The 22,833-nt window shown below is 31.2% G+C and overlaps 1 protein-coding gene across 1 annotated transcript; it reads right to left on the bottom strand.

The window, feature by feature from the left end:
* Nucleotides 1-420: 420 nt before the first annotated feature.
* On the bottom strand, nucleotides 421-7,176 carry LOC114276898 (14-3-3-like protein G-BOX factor 14 kappa). Its single transcript, XM_028218732.2, has 4 exons — nucleotides 6,481-7,176; nucleotides 6,080-6,202; nucleotides 1,018-1,134; nucleotides 421-822 (listed from the first exon to the last, which is right to left on the bottom strand). Exons 1-4 carry the CDS (start codon nucleotides 6,979-6,981, stop codon nucleotides 802-804), a joined length of 762 nt encoding a protein of 253 aa, XP_028074533.1. The 5' UTR covers nucleotides 6,982-7,176; the 3' UTR covers nucleotides 421-801.
* Nucleotides 7,177-22,833: the final 15,657 nt, after the last annotated feature.

Here is a 22,833-nt window from a genome sequence, read left to right as displayed (position 1 = left end):
ATAGGCCCATGCTCTCTGCCCACATATTGGGTTGACTAATACGAGAGCCATAGTGTTGAATTGTACTTGGATCTTGATTCCAACTTAGGTAACATTGTTGAGATTCATTTTAACTATAGTTCAACACGGAAATGGATCAATGCAACTTGTCACCTTGCCCTTTCTGGATTAAGCTTGTTTTACACTCATCCGAGACTAGATCCAGACTACTGAATCAATATCAAGAGTGTCCTGCTATGTGAATCAACACCAGTTTCCAGAAGGTACTCGCACTACGAAATTACTCAGAAAAAGTGAGCTGGAAACCTCTACAAATCCGTTACAAATATGATATAACCACCCAATGAATAGCAAAGGATCCATACACCAACAGTGAGCCATTCTAAAATAACAGATGGACCAAAGAATATAGCAGACTAGTTATGGGAATCAAGCTGAAAGAATATATATAAATTGCAATGTTTTGAAAAGGCAAAAAAGCATTCATCATAAAGAACATTACAATTCCTTCTGTCAACATATGGGACTAATTTTCTACCACCATAGAAAAAGAGAAGACAGTAATATCAAACTACAACCAAATGCAATAATGCAGCAAAATATAGCAACTAGTACATCCAGCAAAGCACTCCAAACCACTAGAATTTTTAAAGCAGGTTTTCAAAGTCTTGAGTATGAAACATCATTTCATTGGGTTGATGCTCATTCTCCAATTAACACACAATTAGTCAGCACAAACAAATGACATTCAACGCCCACCTCCTCCAGGAGAATATCACAACTCGTCAGCTTGAAAGATGTTTAGGATTCATCTATCTGGTCCTGCATAAAAAGTTCCAAAGTAAAATGAAGTCAAATCATCAATCGAGCTAGTTCTGTAATTATAAGGGTTACATGTTGTACCCAAAAAAAAAAGAAAAATTTATTAGGGTTACGCAAGATCTATAGCTAATAGAATAATCTTGACCATGGCAATGCGCGCGCGCGCGCGAGAGAGAGAGAGAGAGATTCACAGACCTGCATGTCTGAAGTCCAAAGAGTCAGATTGTCCCTTAGCAGTTGCATGATGAGAGTGCTGTCCTTGTATGATTCTTCACCTAAAGTATCAAGTTCAGCTATTGCTTCCTCAAATGCCTGTCCACAGAGATAATAATAAAGGTACAATCAATAGAAATCTAATATGGAAGTCTGAAAATTTTATTTAAAAATAATAAATTATAAATTATGGCCTTATAAATTAAATTTTTTTTAGTGTTGTTGAAAATTTAATTTATATATTAAATAAAATTATTTTTTATTGTCGTCAATTTAAAATTATATATTAAATAAAAAATATAAATTATAAATTTAATTTAATTGAAAATAATAAATTAAAAATTATGGCTTTATAAATTAAATTTTTTTAGTGTTGTTAAATTATAAATTATAGATTACAAATTTAAAATTATATATTAAATAAAAATTATAAATTACAAGAGTAAAATAGTCTTTTGAACATTTATCCTTATCCAGTCCGTCTAACCAAACATTGGATTCACTAAAAATAATCCAATCCAGACATCTAATCCCATGACTAAACAAACATAGGATAGAAATCCAATCTGACCAAATAGTCCAGGGACAATGTATCCCGGGACTAACAGTCCGATGGATTACAATCCCTCCTTATCCAGTCCGTCCAAACAAACACACCTACGTTACCATGGAGACCACCACATTATAACGTAAGAGAGAACATAATGAAATGTGGCACTGCAACAGTGCAATTACAGAATTTTTCAATCACTGAGCATTTCACAACTCCATCTATGATATATAATAAAGAGTAATGCTATAGACCACTAATTTGCCATCACTAACCCCACCACTAATGAGGTGGAAATTGAAAAAAAAAAAAAAATCAAGGCACAAATACACTGTGGCAGTGGGTGGGACCCACTGCCACATCATTAGAGCCACCACTAATTAGTGGTCTAAGGCATTTTCCATAAATAAATAGTAATAAAGAAGTAAAACAAATAATCATCTTACCGAGTTTTGATTTAACAAAGCAGAGATATATACAACAACCTGATGTTCAACAACCAAAAACCCTCCACCACCTAAAATATATATTAATGATCTGTTCAACTGATCTGCTCTGTATCTATTCTTTGGACTTCTTTTTTTTTTTTTTTTTATGGATTTTGTGATATATAAGAGTTAAAAAAAAAAAAATTTGGGGGGCAACCTGACCATTAAACAGACAAACACCTCCGCACAAGGCTCAAACACTGTTGAAAAGCTATGAGATATATATATATATATATGAGACAGATAGTTTAGGTGGGTCATCAGGAAATTCAGGGATAAAATTGAGTTTGATTTTTACAGAGATAGAGAGAGGAAGGTTCTGTGAAGTAATCAGTAAATTCCAACAACTCTAGATCTTAAGTTTTTTACTACCAGATAAAGATTTAACATTTTGGAATTGCTTCAGCTTCACACAGCTTTTATTGCTCTCTTTAAATTATTATTAGAACCTGTTTAAATCATGGTTAAGTTTGTTTTTGGATTCTTACAGAGGTTGTCCCACAGTTTATTAAATTCAAAGTGACGTGTAAGCCGATGATTGGTTGTCCTCCATCAAATACAATGATAACAGCACAGCTGTGTACAATTAAAATTCATAAATTAATTAGCGAAAGAAACAATTGTAAGTCATTGTAATCCTTATTTATATTGATTGCAAGACTTCTTATTTTCCCTGACCATTACTTCCAGAAGACAGCCTGTGACATATATCACATGTATCAACAGAAAAACCCAGAAAGGAAGCAAGCATTTAATTCAATTTCCACCAATGCAATGTAAAAAACAATTTTTTTCCTTAAAAATTAAAATTTAAAACAAAAGCAGTTGAAGAGAACCACCAGTCACAGCCTGCATTTATAATTAAGTTCTCTATCCAATCATCAAGCTAACAAACCATCACCATCAATACAGATACCCTAAGAAAAGTAATGTAGCACATGCAAGCCAGATAATCCAGATCTGGATAATTATAAATCATACTCATGCATAAACATAAGCAAGGACAACCAGCATAGAGAAGCTTCACTTGGATGTAATAGCACAATCTAATATACATGTCAAACAAGCATTAGCAAGCACCACTAAAAAAAACTACCCAAAGTATGTATTGCAAAAAGATCAGGGGGCAATTACTCTTAGAAGTCCCAACCAAGCTTGTAACTCAAAGTTGGTGTATTGTAGAGTTTTGAGCAGTTGAATATCATTAACAAGCTCAACACCAAACTCCTAAAATGAAACTTTCCAATGTCTTTCCACTAGGCTAAGAAACACAGACAATTCTACGAAGGAAGTGTGTTGTGTCCGATAATCATGTCGGACACCGACACTCTTCATCCACTCCTAAATGTATGTCCGACACCTCTTCAACTTATCTTAATAAAAAAATCAAATTCATAATATCGGACACTTTGCAGACACTTTTTGAACACTCTAAACACGTCTTATGCAATGAATACTTTTATAATAGCAATGTTCTGCATTTGTTTTGAAGCATTAATAAAATAAATATATCATATATATTGCAAAGTTCTATAAGAATGAAATTGTTACGCGAATGATATCTGAATATTTAAATTATAAAATATATAACTTTTTAATGTAATTAGTATTATTTTACATATTTTTCATCATCTTTCAATAAATTTTTATATATAACATATAACATGTAAAAATAAAATTTTAACATGTCCCAGGGTGTGTTGTGTCCTGCATTTTTTGAAAATCGACTTGTCGGCTTTCAATGTCGTGTCATGTGTCCATATCTATGCTACTTAGCTTAAAGGTCTTTCCACTTTCCACTTAAAGGTCTTCCAATATCTTTCCACTTCCATATTTTTTGCACAGTTGCCATGCTAGTGCATCCACGCTACAGAGAGATTATGATGATTATCCACAATAGCCACATATAAATGGACATTTTAGATTCACTAATATGAACCTCACATCCACATAAGGCTAATTAGCTTTTTCATCAACCCTTCACTAGAACCAACTGTATCAAATTGGCGATATGAACACCAAATTTCATCCCAACAATCCTTGAAAATTGAGATCATCATATCAATGGTTTCATGGTCGGTCTTCGGTCGATGGTGGTGTAGATCTGAGAGAAATCACAACACTCAACCCATACATTTTCACCATCTCCTTTCTCTATATGTTAGGGTTTTGAGATGAGGTGTAATCCTAGAAGGGTTGAAACCATAGAGAGTCAGCAATGAGGGTCTAACGGAGAACTAGAAACTATAGAGAAAGGTTGGACGGTGAAGGCCAAGAATCACGCCTAAGGAGATAGGGAATCGCTAACTCTGTAATGTAAGAGAAGAGGAAAGAGAGAGACAATGGAGGATGAGGAGGAAAGAGAAAGACAAAGATCTAGTGAGGAGAGATGAGCGAGGAGAAAGAAGATGGAGATCCTATGGCTGTGTTTGGTTGGAAGATTTGATAAGGGAAATGGAAAGAAAAAGGGAAATAAAAAGAAAATGAGAAAGAATTAACAAGATTCGAATTCCAAGTTATGTTTGGTTGAGTTAAGAAATTGCGGGGAAAAAAAAAATCTTGTTTGGCAACTTGCAATTTTAGCCAAAAAGTTAAAAAGTCACTATAAGTTATCACATCAATTTCTCTACTTTTTTGCCCATCTTTTCATAAAAAGCTAAAAAGTTACTAAAATAGTTTGTTCAAAAGATAAAGAAAAATGCTTTGGAGCTCTAATTTTTGAGCTCTAAAGGTAACTCTAATGAGTTGGCAGTAGGCTCCACCCACACTGATGTGATGTTTTGGTCTTGGTTTATTTTTATTCTACTTTTTTTATTTATTGCCATATCATTAGTGCTCTATTAGAACCAAAATTAGTGGTATGAATCATTGCTGAAAGATAAAAAATGAGATTGCATTTTCTTCTTTCTTTTTCCTGGTGTTTTCCATTATAACCAAACAAAAAGTAAGATTACATTTCATTTTCCCTTTCCATTTCTCTCATCAAATCCTCCAATCAAATACCACCTATGAGAGAAAGCACTATGAGAGGAGAGTGTTAAATCTAAGAGGGTAGAGAGAAAGAGTAAAGGAGGTTATAAGATAGAGAGAGAAGACGAGATAAAGTAGACACTTGACAAGGTATTATTTAGAGAACCAATTACATGGTGCCACCTGTAATAATTGATGTATTGTAATCTGCACAACCACTACGTCGTCTAACTATTAAATGCATATTTGGGAAGGCTCAGTTTCGGCAGGTTTCTATTTCCAAGAACCATTGACCCACCGAGTTAAAAAAACCAAAAAATTGATCACATTCAACTGACACTGACCATACATTTTGACAAAGTTGACCATTGGTGAACAAGTTAAGTAGGTTCGGTCAATTTTCTCGGGTGAATTAAATTGTTGAACAGCCTTCAAAAGGAAACAAATGAATCGTTCCTGATCTATATCATTTTTGTTCCTTTTATACAATTACTTAAATGCAAACTTAAGTAGTTAACTTATTTTGTTTCTATTATTTTCTAATAAGTGAAGGCTGGAGCAGTTAACTCTTCTCATTGCTTCATGACAAAACAAGAGATGATTCAGTGATTTTATTAAGTTTGCAGAATGTTGATATGAAACAATTATAAAACTATCCTTCCATCTCCAAAACCACAAGCATTCTTGAGAATTAAAATACTTACAAGTCATAGGTTGCTTTCACTCAAAATTATTTCAAATATTTCATCTATTAAATCCTAAGTGAACGATGTAAAGAAGATCAATGGACAACTTTCACATAGAAAGCATGTACATAGCCGATCATATAGGAAAATTCATTAACTCTCATCCAAACCCTCCTTCAGCGAAATTCTTACTTAATCCACCTCCAAACCAAGTCATATTATAATTGACAAACAATACCATAAACATTTTTCTAGGCATGATATCTTATCATAATAAACAAATGCTTAACAAGAGAAAGATAAGATAAGAATACCATTTCAAACCAGAAGTAACTTGGAGTGAAGTATACCTGTTTTGCCATGTTACAAGCTTTATCAGATGAATTGAGAATCTCGTAATAGAACACTGAGAAATTGAGGGCTAGCCCCAGTCTTATGGGATGTGTTGGAGCCAGATCAGTCAAAGCAACATCCTTCAACAACAACACAAAAAAGTCAGAACTCCTAAATGCACAAATCTGCTATACTCTCAAAAAGCCTACATGATGAGCCAATCCATAACAATATGTCATCATGTTCATTGCGCTAAATCCACAATTAACAACTATCACTCGCTCGAAATCCGAAGCACATAACTACATTCTTGATCTAAATTCAAAATTTCCAATACTACAAGGTGTGTAAAACCTAATTTCACAACAGTAAATCATATCATGCCCTAATTTCACAAATTTCAAGTCAAATCAAGTACCTGAGCAGCCTTGTAAGCGTTCATAGTGTCCTCAGCAGCCTCCTTACGCTCATCACCAACCTTGAACTCAGCAAGATACCTATGGTAATCGCCTTTCATCTTCAGATAAAACACCTTGGACTCGGTGGCGGTGGCGGAAGGAACGAGATTGGAGTCGAGCAAGTTGAGAATACCAGCGCAGACGAGAGAGAGCTCGGACTCGACCTTGGATCTGTAGTCCTTGACCAAAACGACATGGTCATCGTTCTTGCGAGACTCCTCTTTCTGCTCGATCGAGGAGACAATACGCCAGGCAGCACGGAGAGAGCCGATGACGTTCTTGTAGGCGACGGAGAGGAGGTTGCGCTCCTCGACGGTGAGCTCGCCGGCGGGAGTGGATCCGACGACGAGCTTCTCCATGAACATCACCATCTCTTCGTAGCGCTCGGCTTGTTCGGCCAGTTTCGCCATGTAAACGTACTGTTCTCGGCTTAGGTTGTCTGGAACTGTCATAGTCGCCATTGCTGAGAAGAGAGAGAAGCGGAGAGAACTAGAGAGAGAGAGAGAGAGAGAGAGAGAGAGAGGGCGGAGAGAGGAGAGAGTCTTTTATATTGGGACGACACTCGTATTGTTTTACTAGTGTCTGAGCGTGATTGTTGGCCTTGTTTTTTAGGAAAGAATCATGGTTGGTAGTTCCATTTTCAAAATTGAGAGTCTATTTGATTTGGTTTCGAGACATAAATTTTTTTTTGAAAGTTAAAGAAAGAGTTTTTTTTTTTTTGATTTATTTGGTTATATATTTTAAAAATAATTTTAGAATATGAAAATTTGAGATAATTTGATATTTTATTGTAAGTTAAGTAGATATGTGTAAGAGAAAAAGTGATTGAGAATGAAAGAGAAGAGAGAAAAAGTGATTGATTAATGTGTAGGAAATAAAAAAAAAAATTTAGAAAAAAATTTCCAAAATTACAAAACCAAATAAAATTTTAAAAAATGTTCTTGAAAATTTATTTCTCAAAAACAAAGGAAACAAGGCCTGAGTTTTTTTTTTTTTTTTTCCATTTGTTTTTAGTTTTAATAGATATTTTTTTAATTTTAAGTATTTTTTTTATTTTTTAAGATGTACCTTACTTAGATATATTTAAAAAGTAAAAGATTTGTGGAAAATATTTTTAAAAATTAATAAATACATAAAAATAAAAATAAAATACAAACTTTTTTTTTTTTTGTATTTTTGGTATTTAGTGAATTTTTTAAAGATTTTTTTACCAAAATTATCATTTTTAAGTGTATTTATGTTAGGTGCATTTAAAAATTAAAAAAATTACTTAAAATATTAAAAAACTTTAGTAAAAATAAAAAAAAAATATGAAAAATAAGAAAGTTGAATTTTTTAAAAAGTATTTTCAAAAAATTAAAAACAAACATAGTGAATTTTATTTTGTTTTGAATGGCTTAAATTTTAACTTTTCAATATATCAGTCTGTTAAGAAGGCGGATAGTTACTATTGATAAAGTGACAATTACGATAAATAAGTGTTACATCAATCGTCCAGTCGATCCATTAATAAATACAGAATCAATTTAAATTATCAATCTTTATTATTATAAAAAAAATATTTCACGATCCTAGTGTACTATTATATGGTCTTTGTACGAGGAAGAAATAATTCTCCTCGTATAATCCTGTTGACTAAGTCCACGCTCTTCCTTACGACGTCGCTTTGTCACCTGAAAACACAAACGTGAACTAGCCGGCAGGTGTGTGCCGGAAACCTCTCCGATGCCTAGGTCAGAAAACTTGACAAATAGACAAAGCTCAATGTATTCAGGAAGCAAAATTATATGTTGTGTTATGTTACCTCCTCCAAGGTGATACTTGTGAGCTTTTATAGGTTTCGAGTGGCACAATCCTAGTAGGACTTTTATTTCTCCATGCAGAGTCCTCCTAGGATTCATACTCCTAAAGGATAATGCTTATCCTTTTACACCCCCACTGTTTAAACCAAGTGGGATGGTTTCTACCATGGCCGAACTACCATTCGACCGAAATAATACTGGCTATGCAGAGCCACAGAGTAGGCCGAACTATCATTAGCTCGGTTTTCTCATCCACTCCTTATCTCGGTTCTCTCTTGTTCAACCATGGTGTGTTGGGATCAAGCTACCGAGTAGCATGGTCTTGACCGATCTATCCAGAATACGCCATGACCGGACTAACTCGGAGACCGGACTAACTCCAAGTTGTCCAAACCGAAGTCGTTTTACAATTCCTGGGCCGAAATAACTTCATTCCTCTTGACTGAAGTAACTTTATCTCTTAGGCCGGAGTAACTTTACCTTTCTTGGGCCGGAGTAACATTACGGCCTTTTTACACAGTCCTTCGTATTTTGGGCCACAAAGTCCATCTCACAGCTCGGCTCAATTTTCACCAAAAATTACCCTCTCAGTCTTGTTCTTCATTAATTACAAACTATCATGTCTCTTCTTCTTCTTTTTTAACTCAACTATCATGTCCTTGTTATTTTTTAGTTAAAAAATTATTAGGGACTCTAAATATTTTATCAAATATTATATTAAATGCCTATGTGAATCTCATATTCATTTGAAACATTTAATAGAATATTTGATAAAATATTTAAAATCTTTAATATTATTCTTTTTAGTTATTCAAAAGAAAATCGTGTATGTTATCATTTTCACCAATCATAACACATTTGAGACAATATGTAGCCGTGCCCGGTCCACCAAATAACTTCTCTGTTTTTTTATATGCTGACTGTAGGTGAGAAGTTACATCAGTGGTAGCGTGTCAGTGTTAACTCTTAAGTAAATTCAAACGGCGTCGTTTGAAATGTATAGAAGCTATTTTATGTTATGCCCATTGAGGGTGATGCACCACAACTCTATAACTTATTTTTAGAAGTAAATTAAAAGATAGTTTATTTTAGTTTTTTTAACTTTTTAAAAAAAAAAAGATATATACAAATAAAATAATAGAAACGTAAAGTAATTTTTAAAAAAATTAAAAAATTAACTTCTAATTGTATTACCAAAATAGACATAGGTAACATAGTCTATGTTCAACTTTTCTACAAGTCCAGATAAAAAGAATTAAGAAGAATCTGAAATAAAAGGTCCAGATACATAGAGGTAGTATGACTCTGGAAGCAGGAGTTCGGTGGAGGAGAGGTACAAATTAATAATAATATTGATTTTTTTTTATAATAAAAAATAATAAGATATTACTAAATTTAAATATTAAAAATAAATTTGGATAAATGTGAATTTTAAATTAAAGAATTCGAGTTTAAATTTTATATAAATATTGGAGAGTAACTATTTTAAGTGAATTGGAAAATTAAAAAAGAAAATAAGTTGAGGTAGTATGTTTGGTTTGTGTGTGAGAGATGTGTTTTAGAGATAAAAAGTACGAAAAGTTGTTTGGTTTGGTTTTTTTCAAAAGATGTTTTGAAAAATTATTTTGAGAGAGAGTTTTGGAAAAAGTGATTGATTTGATGTGTGTGAGAGAGAGATTTGTTTGGAAAATTTGTTTGATTTACAAGTTTTGAGAAATTTTTTTGAGAAAATTTGTTTGGTTTGATTACTTTTAAAAACTTATTTATAGAGAAAATTTTCTAAAATTTTTTCAGAAATACAAACCAAATAAACCCATAGGTCTATAAAATATATTGTAAAAAAAGTATCTATCATATATCGCAGTTATAATCTTCCTGGTCTATAGTTATAACACAGTGTAGTGTTAGATATAACTTAATTATAATTTTTTGTAATTGTTATTTTGGTTATGATTGAGATATTTTTTATTATACGTCAAGTAATGATTAGTTATGACCTGTTATGAAGTTTTTTTTTTTTTTTTTTTGGTTATAATTGAATATGTGTTGCTTGGTTAGAATTTATATAGTGGTCATTTTAATTATGAATGAAAATAATTTTGTTATGAAAATTTATAATATCAATATTATAAAGTCATAACTTGTATATGGTACACCTCTTTTTTGAGGTGTATAATAGAAGAACCCATTTTAGTAAGTTCCTTATAATTATAAGGAAATTTTATAGGGTTAGTTACACTAATAGTCTCTATAGTTTAGGACTTGTGTCACTTTGGTTCCTGACTTTTTAATTGTGATACATTTGACGCTGAATTTTGAATCTTGTTCCAAATAAGGACAATTGAAAATATTATTAGATTTTTAAAGGGTAAAATCGTCAAATTGATAAAATATAAACTAATTTGATAAAAATAAATGTCAAAAAAAAATTTTTAATTTTTTAAAAATTATTTTTATCCACCAATGATAAAATTATGTAAAATTAATAAAAAAATTACATGATTAATTTTTTTAAATTAATTTTACATGATCATCATCTAAACACATAATAAAAATTAATATGGTAAAAATAAATAAATGTCTAAAAAATTTATCAATTTTACATAATTTTATTTTTAGTATGTAGAAATAATTTTTAAAAATTCAAAAATATTTGTTTGACATTTATTTTTGTCAAATTAGTTTATATTTTATCAAATTGACAATTTTACCCTTGAAAAATCTAATTATATATTCAATTGTTCTTATTTGGAACAAGATTCAAAATTTAGGGTCAAATGTGTCACAATTGAAAAATCAAGGACCAAAGTGACACAAGCCCCAAACTATAGGAACTATTTGTGTAATTTGCCCAATTTTATAATAGAGGGATTATTCACTGTATTTAGTTTCAACTTTTTAGAAATTCAATTTTTTATTTTTTTTTATTTTTAATTAATATTTTTAAAATTTTAAACAATTTTTTTATTTTTTTAGATGCACATTATTTAGATGTATTTAAAAATAATATCTATAAAAAAATATTTTAAAAAAATAATAAGGCCAAGTTTGGCAAGTTGAAAAAAAATCAAAAAGTTATTTAAAAAGTTAAAAAGTTATCACTATTTACCAAAAGTCAAAAAGTACGGATGCACAACTCTCAATTCTAATTTTTCCCTACACACTAATTTATACAATTTTTTAATACGCATTTTTTCATAAAAAGTCAAAAAGCTAACCCAAACAACTATGGCCTTGTTTGGTTTGTGTTTCCCAAAAATTTTTGGGAAAAATTCTCTACAAATAAGTTTTCAAAAATAATCAAACCGAATAAATTTTTCCAAAACTTGTTTGGTTTACAAGTTTTTCAAACAAATTTCTCTCTCATACACATCAAATCAATCACTTTTTTCAAAATTCTCTATCAAAATAATTTTCCAAAACATCTTTTGAAAAAAACCAAACCAAACAATTTTTCGTACTTTTTATCTCTAAAACTCATCTCCCAAACTCAAACCAAACATATTTTTTTGCTCAATTTTTTAGTTTCAAAAGTTAAAAAGTACACTTATTTAGGTCATCCCAAACAACTCCTAAATATACAAGAATACAAAAATTGACAGCCAAGAATAAATGCAGAAGCAATTGGGGTATTTTGTGGGGCTTTTTTGAGCCAGTTTACGGCTTCTAACTTTTAAAAAGTTATTTTGGACTGTTTGGTTAAACTTATTTCAAACAGTTTTTTATTCTAACAACTTCTTTTAAGTCAAAAAAGTTGATTCTGAGAAGCTGCTCACCCCTTACTTCTGACTATCAATTTTTGCTGTGGACATGTTAATTTACGGTTATACTCTTAGATTTTTTTATTTATTATTTTTTTAAAAATAGAAAAAGACCCAAATGGACTATAAAATATTATTATTATTTTTTATGAAAAATGTAGACAAATAGTGAATAATAAAAAATAAAAATTAATTGAAAAGTTACTTCACAGATTATTTAACAAACACTACTCAGCAACTTAAATTTATAATCCAACAGTTATACCAAACAGATTAACAACTTCTGACTAAAGTCATAATGTATAATCTATTAAGTTATAATTTATAACCCGTTTTAACAATTACACCAAACACCACCAATGGCTTGTTTGAAGGCCATTCGTTGGTTTGTTGGTTATGAGATACAATGCATTACCGTAAAAATTGACAGCCAAGTTTTGGTACATTTGTTGCAAAATTTTGGAAGAATATTATTGGCACCTTGAGATTACTATTCACCTTGTTTGTTTTCACTTTTTAAAAAATACTTTTCAGAAAATTTTATTATCTTATTTTTTGTATTTTTTTATTTTTACTGAATTTTTTTAATATTTTAAACAATTTTTTTACTTTTTAGACACACTTAACATAAATACACCTAAAAAGTAAAAAAATTATAAAATTTTTTTTTAAAAATTCACTAAATACCAAAAATATGAAAAAATACAAGAATTCAGTACATTTTTTGTACTTTTATGTATTTATTAATTTTTTAAAATATTTTTTCACAAATTTTTTACTTTTTAGATACATCTAAGTAAGGTGCATCTAAAAAAGTAAAAAAAATGTTTAAAATTTAAAAAATATTAACTAAAAACAAAAAAATATGAAAACCAAAAAAGTCAATTTTCAAAAAATTTAATCCAAAAAACTTAAACCAAACACCCTAATTAATTTAAGTGATATTATGTACTATAGTACACGTTTTTATTTTCTTTCTATTGAGAAAGTGGAAAGGAAGGTAACCACTAAAATTCTATATTTAATGGTATATAATCTTATATTTAATGGTATATAATTCATGTTAGTCCTCAAAAGACAAAAAAACGTTGCTACTCAGATAGCTCGGGGGCAAAAAAAAAAAAAAAAACATGCAAGGACAATTAACAGTGGATTTTGCCTAATTTTTCAACTTGTGATAATGTTAGCACATAAATTTCAACTATAAAAATCAATGTTTGGTACCCAATTCAAATTCATTTTGAGTATATGCCCGGTTAAATTTGAACCACGTAAACAATCATACTACAAACTTAAAAAAGTATTGAGAAAAATATGTCGATAGTTCATAATTATTTTAGATGAAGTACATATCATATTAATTTTAAATTTATATTATACAAATTATATTTGTGATAAATTTTGATATCTTTTTATGATTGATGGCATTTCTATTATGTAAAAATAAAAGAGTTAGGTCCATGTAGTTTAAGTCTTGTGGTACTTTCATTATTGACCATTCAATTGTGATATATTTAATCTTGAATTTTGAATTTTATTCTAAATAAGGATAATTGATGGCACTATTACTCCATTTTAAGGGTAAAATTGTCAATTTGATAAAATATAAACTAATTTGACAAAAATAAATATCAAAAAATTATTTTTTAATTTTTATTAATTTTACCCATCAAATATAAAATTACATAAAAATGATAAATCTTTTACATTTACCAAATTAATTTTTAGTATGTGCTTGGATAATGATCATGTAATGGATAGTTATTTTTGTTGATATTCTTAGATGGTTGTCATGCAACAGATGGTTGTATTTGTTGTTAACAGATTTTTTATTATTATGGTTATCGTGTAATAGATGGTTATTAGGCTTTTAATGTGTAATCGATGTATATGAAAAGTTTTTAATTTTGATTTTTTTGATTTAATGGACTGGTTCAATAATGATAACAAAATTGTTGCCATGTTTGACTTTAAAAAAAAAACAAATTTAACAAAAATAAATATCAAAAAAAGTTATTTTAAAAAATTATTTCTACCCTTTCAAAAGATAAAATTATATAAAAATGATGTATTTTTAATTTTTTTTAACAATTTAGTTTTTAATTTTTTAGAAAAAAAAAATTGAAAATAGATTTTGAAAAACAAACTAAACAGAATTTTATAACCAATAAAGTTTTCAACATTATTCATTTAAAAAAAAAAAAGCCATTATATGTCAAACAACGTATAAGTTAACTAACACAAAAGGGTTGTTTTGGAAAGATTGTTAAAATCTAACTTTTTAGTTTTTTTTGTTTTTATTTGACAAAATGTGTAAAAAATGTGAGAGACGATGTGACTCAAAATGGATTAAAAGTTAGGAGATGGCTTTTAATCATCTTCCCAAAATAGCCCAAACTAAGTTGTATGACTACTTTGCCCTTGAAATGGATTGTTTGCAATGGAAACACTTTTTTATAGTCTTTATTTGAAATAAGATTTAAAATTTAGAATTAAATATTTTATAATTAAAAAATTAAAAACTAAAATAATACAAGTTTCAAACTATAAGGATGATTAATGCAATTATTTCAAAGAGTTAAGAAATCCCAAAAGAAATAAAAACATATAAATTTTTTGTATCAAAAATGTTTTGGAACTCAAAAATATGAGCTTTAGAGGTGAGCCCCACTTTGTTGTGACTTTTTAGCTTTGTTTTTTTTATTATTATTTATTTTTAATCCTTACCACATCATTAGAATTCTCATTAAAACTCAAAATTTAAAGCACTTTATCATTTATTTTTTTTTTTTTTTTTTTTTTTTTTTTTTTTTTTTTTTTTGAGATTGGTTAGTAGCTTATTGATTATCTTAAAGTCAACAGTGGCATATGGCTTATGCATGCATCAACCCACATGCCGTCATTTGACTTTCAGATATGGAGTTTGTTTAGACTACTCGGTGGGTTTGTTTTGTGTGACTCCAAATTTGTTAAGGTTGAAAATTTTAATTTTATGATAAAATTAATTTATTACGGAAATAATTTGAGTTTTCATTGATTTAAATCTCTCATTTTATATAAGTAAGAAAATTATTTATGAAAAAATTAATTTGATTTAATATTGATTGTCATATTATCAGATTATTTTTATCGATATAAGCCCTGTATAGTATGACTTATTTTCAGCTTATTGCAGCTTTTACCTTAATTTAAACTATTTTGATGTGTTTGGTTCAGCTTAACAATATAGCTTATAGCTTTTTGTAAGTCAAAAATCAACTTGTTCTTTGAGTGAGGGGAGAGAAACTTAATTTATAAGTCAAAAATCAACTTATTTTCACAGTTATAAGGTATAAGCTGTTAAGTTATAAGTTATAATCACTTTCCCACAGTTCTACCAAACGGGGCCATATATTTTTAAGAATAGACAATCAATTTATTATAATATATATTCTTTTACTAAATAATTATTTATGTTTGATCAATTTAATTTTTTATATTTATAATAAAATTGAAATGAAATGAAATTTTAACGAATTGAAACTCGGATTTGTATGATGTACACGGAATGCAAGAAGCGTGGGCTTACAATCAATGCATACATAGGAAATGTAGCTTAAAATATGTGTAAAGATGGAGAAGTTACTGGTTAGGATCACCTAAGGTCTCTACATGTATTGTGATTGATAAAGAGAATAAAATTTATATTTTTATATTGAACGATTGAAGAATATGAAGAAACATAAAATTTGTGAGAAACTATGACGACATAGTGCCACTAACCAATAACTTTTCTTAAAAGTGAATGCTTAGTGATGAAAACATAATTTTAGTACAGCAATGATAGAGACCACTAAAAATCTCATCTCTAATAGCTCTAATGAGTTGGAAAATATAAAAAATAAAAGAAAAAAAAAACACAAAAGACAACCATTACATCAAACTGAGAGTCACCTCATTAATGCTCTCTTAGTGCTCTCTTTTTAGTGCTCCCAAGCATTAATCATTCTAGTACTGTCAGTTGATGAAGCAAACATAAAAATATTTATAAAAAAAAAATTATATTATATTAAATTTATTATTATTATCGACAATGCTACATAGCTCAAATTTTGTGGCTCAAATGGCCAAAACGACGTCGTTTTGAGTACAGAACAACATAAAAATGGTCAAAACGACATCGTTTTGTCCATTTGAGCCACTTTTGAGCCACAAAATTTGAGTTACGAGACATTTTCCTATTACTATTTGGTGTTATGTGAGTTGTCAACAACACTGTACCATAAAATATTGCACAAATAAAAATGAATCCAAGTAAAACAAAGGAAAGGAGAATATAAATAATTTATTTTTCAATTAAGGAGGCTTGGCTACAGTCTCTTTTGGAAACTTAGGCCAAGTTTGGGAAGACTAAAAAAGTGCACTTTTTGTCTTTTTGGACTAAAAAATTGAGGTTGAAAATATGGATGTTTGGGTTAACTTTTTTACTTTTTATTGAAAAACGTGTAATAAAAAATTGTAAAAATTGATTTGTAGGGAAAATTTTGAATTGGGAGTTGTGCAGCCGTAATTGTTGACTTTTGGTGAATAGTGTTAACTTTTTAACTTTTTGAGTAACTTTTTGGCTTTTTGACTTTTTTGGAAGTACCCAAACTTGGCCTTAGTTATTCATTTGCGACTAAGGCCTGATTTGGAATAATTAATAAAAGATAAAAAAAAAATTAAAAAATTATTTAAAAAGTCAAAAAAATTCATACTTTTCCCTTCCTTGGGTGGGAAGGCTAGGGGTGAAAGAATAACCGAAAGGACCAACTAAATCGACCGAACCGAACGGTTTTCGGTCGGTGTTTTAAGTTTTCAATCGTTCGGTTCAGTTCGGTTTATGTTTTCTGTACATTCGGTTCGGTTTACGATTTTTGATTTTTTGGACCGAACCAAACCGAACCAAACTGACTTATATAATATTAATAGGCCCAAAATTTGAAGCCCTAAACCTATGTAGGAATTACATGGCCTGAGCCCAAATTTTATGCAAAATGGATAGAAATATAGGCCCAAAATGTGAGGCCCAACTAGGGGAAAAAAAAAAGGCCAAAAAATCGAAAAACCGAAAAAACCGCACCGTACCGTAATAAACCGAACCGCGCCGGTTTATGTCATTTTTCTGGGCGGTTCGGTTCACAAATATAAAAAACCGAAATGATCGGTTCAGTGCAAAACTAGTGAAAAAATCGACCGAACCGAACCGATTTCACCCCTAGGGAAGGCCATGCCTGAAAACTCAAATGGCAAAAAGACAATTTTACCCTTGCTTTTGGCCCCTTACTTTAAGACAACAATTATTAGAGGGACAAATGACATTACATAAGCTCTCACCCCAATCTTATCCTTTCCTTCTCCAAACATACGCTACACTCCTCCTTCAAGTCGCCGATAGTCCCTCACCCGCACAGAAACGACAATCCGTGACCCTCACACCGCTGACTGTCGGAGCTCCACCACACCCTACCCTATCCCTTTCAACATCACCAAAGTCGTGCCAAACAATGTTTTAAAAACCGGACCGGTGAGCGAACTGGAAAATGGATCAGATGAACGGATCATCGGTTCAACCGTCGGGTTAAACCGAAATCGAACCGTGACGTAATAAATATATTAAAATTATATTTAAATAAAATATAAGTAATAAAATTATAAATTAAAAATATTAAAAATATTAAATTATCTTAAATATTTGTCCTAATATTTTTTTTACTGAAAAATATAATAATATATTTTAAAATATTATTAATTTCAATTTTGGAAGATGAAATCAAATATTTAATATTCCCTCCATATGATTTTAATTCAAATAATTTGATTGAAAGGAGAGCAAAAATTTTGGAGGGATATCAAAATTTCAATATTCCCTCCAATACATTTGATTGAATCCCACATGGATTTCTTGAGTCTTTTTGAAAGAATTTTTTTCTTATAAATAGGTGAAGACATTCACAATAATTTCATCAAACTCTTAATGGGATTCCTCACAAGAGGAGACCCTTGAAAAAGAGTTTCAAATTAAAATTTTCTTATATTCTTTTATATTTTATATATATATATAAATAAGAAAGAAAGAAAGAAAATAAAGAGAAAAAAAACAAAAAAATCGTTTTTCCAACCTGGTGAACCGGAACCGGGTTGACCAGTTTAGCGGTTCGACCGCCGGTTTTTTCGGTTCTTTCAAAATAGGCCGGTTTTTCACTATGGCTGGTTCAGGAGGTGTATCCAGACCGAAACCCCGACCGGTCGACGGCTCAACCGGTTGAACCGGCCGGTCCGGTCCGGTTTCTAAAACCATGGTGCCAAAGTCATAGCTCCACGCGATCGCGTCACAACAGTAGCCGATGGAAAGGACCAGCAATCGTTCAAATCTGCACCACCACTGACCATATCTTCACCACTTCGGCCCGTGTCCCCCAAACTAGAAGGTAACATCTCGTACAATCCAATAATTTTTCGCATGTCAACCAATCCGTACAGAACCCTCTTTTGCACAAATTGTTAGCTTCTTGTGCTCCATGTTTGAGTTTTTGTAAATTAATCCACAGTACACGACTGTGGTATTAACCCCTTTTACCTTTCTCTCTCATCTTATTCTTTTCTTTCCATGGAGCACACGCTATTTTTTTGATCTTGTTGACATGCTTTAGCCCTTCTTTTTTTTTCTTTCTTAAGTGAAAAATCAATGTCTGATTTGCATCTTGAGTATATTGGTTTGGGGTCAAACATAGGAGGCTTTATTATCAAGATTGGCATATTGCATCTACTTCTTGCCTTTATCGTAGACTTTTGAAGTTGCCAATTTGTGGATTGTTCCAAAGCCCCAATAATACTGGCCATTCCCCTTATATGGACTAGGAACACAAAAATAATTCATAAACTACATAATTCACAAACTACATACAAAAAGTGTGTGTAAAGGGATAAATTATTATTAAATTGAAAATAAACTAATCAATAATTTTTTACATAAATTACACTAACATTTCTTGAGTTTTGGAAAAAATGTAGTAAATTTTATAATTTTAATATAATTACATAAATTAATGTAAATAGTAAGAAGATATCAATATAAATAATAAAAATATACCTTGTAATTATAAAAGAGATACCAATATTAATTTTTATTCATATAACTAATGAATTATTAATGAAAATAGACAGTTTGTAAATTAAAATTTTAAAAAAATTCAATATAATTATGTTACAAATGTGTGTCATGTTTTATACTCTCCAAGTAATAGGGAGACCAATTAATGAGCATGCTGTGTGTAATTTCTAGTTTTTGTCTTGTTCAAAATTGTTCCCTTCATTGTACTCTATTGTGAACATAGTACCATATAGACATAAAATTTTATCACAACCATTCCATAACCATATCCCACACTCATCAATGCCAACTCAAAACTCATAATTCCCTAATAAACCAGAGAACAACCATTAAGATGGTCACACATAAAATCATTCATTATCATTCACATAATCACATAAAGATTAGGCAAATAGTTTTTCTCTCTTTTTAGCTCTCTCCTCTTTCCTACTGGTTTGTTTGTTTCGTTGTGGATAACAGCTTTGATTTCCAACCAAGGAAGCAACCTGCTTGGTAATATATTTGTTACATACTTTAAATTTGAAAGAACAAATTGCAGTCCACAAAGTAACATAGAGCATTTTATGCACAATGCCACAAAATATGAGACTTATGCATAGTTACAGAGATGCATACTTGTTAGGTGCATATGACCAAGCAAACATATTGGATGTATATCTTAGGTCAAGTGTCTGACATGGGTGCTTCACACATTTCCATATAATCTATTACGATAAAACACTTTTGTAAATAATAAGTACTGCATCATAAAGTAGGAAATTGTGCTTGTTAATCTGTGCTTAACAGTATGGACCTCCAGAAAAAATTGGGATGCACAAAATTTAAAAAAACAAGTGTAGGACTAGAAGGTGCCAATTGTTTACCTTTCCTATCCTTGGCTACAATGCAATTTGGGACAAAAGTATGAAAGAAGGCAATCATGCATGGTTTCCCCAATTTTGCACACATACCCTAGGTCCACATGAGGGCAAAATTTGTCTGATAACTTGTAAACCATGTCCATGTTATCCCATATTACTGTTTTTATCTATGGTTGTTCCCAAAACAGACCATGGCTTCGTTTGTGTCCTCTGCTACGTGTAACAACCCCAACCCATGATTTAACGTTAATCCATGCTTAATTATTCTTAACAAGTAATTAAGAAGAAATCCTTAGTTAATTACATGTGCATTGCATTATTTTGTGTTTATATCTGTTAACATAGAAAGATCTGTTCATGCTTTTATTTCGGTCTGCGAATTAAAGGCCTTATCGGCATCCGATTTAGAAATTGTCTTGATTTATGTGTTAATTGGAATTTTTAGAATTTTATGGTGAGTTTAATTGAAATTCAATTTGGAATGATTAAATTAGAGTAATTAGTGCTCAATTAAGACTAATTAATGAATTCCTTGAATCCAAACCTAACTAAGGCATTAGTGGACTCTTATATGCACCCATACACTCTCATTTCATTTTTTTTTGGAGCTACAAATGTGAGGAAAGGGAAAGAGACCAAAGGTGGGAGTGAGTTCAGCAAGGGAGAAGAGGTGACTTGCTAGGAATTGTTGGAAACTTGAGGAGAGTTTAGAATTGAACCTCTACACTTGTGAATCCAAAGTATAAGGTAAGAATTCAAGCCTTAGGTCTTGCTTTGAGTTGGTAAGTTCATAAACACAAGAGAATTATGTTGATTAAAAGAATTCAAGAGAATTAGAAGTTTAAGCTTGAGAATCAAGCTAAAATTTGAGAATTGTATCTCATGTCATACATGCATATGCATATCATGAAATTGTGAAGTTGTTTTTACAAGAATTTCCACATGCATGCTCATATTTTAGTTTTGTTCCAAGGATTCAACTTGTTTTTAAGCTTAATGACTCCTTTGATCTTGTTTTGGGAGGTTGTAGTTTATAACAATTCATGCATGTTATGTTTCAAAGTTTTGAGTTTGAATTTTGCACAATTGACATCCCTTTGGGCCTTGATTTCATGAAATGATCTTCAAACCATGATATTTTACAAGTTCCTAAATGTTTTCCAGGATTTTGGCCCAAGAAAATGAGTGTTGAAGTGTAAGATTCGAGCTTGGAGCTTGGGAGTGCAATTTGGAAATTATAGATTTTGCACTTCCGCTTGAGCGTCTACACATCGAGCGGACACTTTAGCTTTTGTGCTTTTGTTTGAGCGACTAAAATCCAGCTTGAGCGTGAAATGCACACTCCCAGAAGTTTTCATGTTTTTACAGACCGCTTGAGCGGTAAGAGTTACGCTCGAGCAGGGAGTTGAGTCTCACGCTCGAGCGACCGTCGAGCGTGAAAATCACATAACCAATACTTTTTCAAAAGTTTGTAGAAAGCTCGAGCGTGGAAGGTTGCGCTCGAGCGGCCCCTCACATGTTTGCGAGTCTGCTCGAGCGCGGAAAACTACGCTCGAGCAGGGACTCTGTTTTCAAAAATTTCACGAAGTGTTTTTCCAACGCATTTCGGCATCCTCATTGCATCCTAAGCATTTCTAGGCCATAATTAAGACACCATAATGAGGTTAATGAAGTAGAAACCCACCAAAATAATAAGGGACTAAGTTATCATTTCCGGGTGTGTAATTCAGTATATGTTCGTTCTGTAATCGTGTAGGTCACCCGTTACAAGGAAGTTGAATTGCCTACTCTGTTTGTCTACTTGCAGCATCTGTTATCTGTGAGTAATGACTTAGTAAAGCTATGTTCAAGTTAAATTATTTTCTGTATATGAAATAAGATCTGTTTTATGAAATGTTATGTTCACGCTATGAATGAATGATTGTCCGCCTTTGGCAAACATTTATGACATTAATGCTAAGATTCAAGTATGCTATCTATTCCCGGATCAAAGGTTCCGTATGGAACTAACAAGTTATCTATACCCGACTAGAGGTTTCTTTATGGAACTAACAAGTTATCCGTACCCAGTTCGGAGGTTTCTTTATGGAACTGGCAAGTTATCTGTACCCGGCTAGAGATTCCTTTATGGAACTGACAAGTTATCTGTACCCAGTCCGAAGGTTCCTTTATGGAACTGGCAAGTTATCCGTACCCGGCCGGAGGTTCCCTTATGGAACTGACAAGTATGAACTATGATGCTCTGTATATGATCTGTCAGCGCTAATGGATGCACCGTAAAAGATTAAGCATGAACTCTGATTTTTATACACATGTTCAGAATAAGAATACGAATGTGAACTTTGGTTTCAGACATGGTTATGGGACATCATTCATTTACCCCTTTACTTTGTTATTATTCACTAGGCCTCCGCTCACTAGTTATTTATTATGTATGTAGGCGAGTAGACTCGTGATCAGGCTTAAAATGATGCCTGAAGCATTTTTGTGTTTGTCAGCCACCATTTTGCGCCTCATGAGAACGTTCCAGATCAAGTCATGTTTTGTGGCTGTGTTACTATGAATGCATAAGACTGTTCCTTTTGCTCCATGGACAAGTTTTTCTTTTATATGTATAGGAAGTGACGTGTAAATACTGTACCTTTTGATGTCACTCGTATGTTAATAAAAGTTTAAGATTATCAGTCTCATGTATGTCCGCACAGCTCGATGGACTATGTATATTTCTTTTATGTAATTACTTCTGTGGCCCCTAATT

The sequence above is a fragment of the Camellia sinensis genome, chromosome 6 (assembly GCF_055761805.1).
Source record: "Camellia sinensis isolate YWXY chromosome 6, ASM5576180v1, whole genome shotgun sequence".
In the NCBI taxonomy this organism is placed as follows: domain Eukaryota; kingdom Viridiplantae; phylum Streptophyta; class Magnoliopsida; order Ericales; family Theaceae; genus Camellia; species Camellia sinensis.
Note: the sequence above shows the minus strand (reverse complement) of the source record. Positions and strands in the feature narration are given on the sequence as shown.

What these genes read in the sequence shown, in the direction of transcription:
- LOC114276898 (XM_028218732.2), bottom strand. Translation starts at nt 6,981, where the DNA reads ATGGCGACTATGACAGTTCCAGACAACCTAAGCCGAGAACAGTACGTT. An exon ending in ACGCTTACAAGGCTGCTCAG is followed by an intron (nt 6,203 to 6,480) that starts GTACTTGATTTG and finishes TTGTTGTTGAAG; the next exon opens with GATGTTGCTTTGACTGATCT. An exon ending in TTTGGACTTCAGACATGCAG is followed by an intron (nt 823 to 1,017) that starts GTCTGTGAATCT and finishes CTTTTTATGCAG; the next exon opens with GACCAGATAGATGAATCCTA.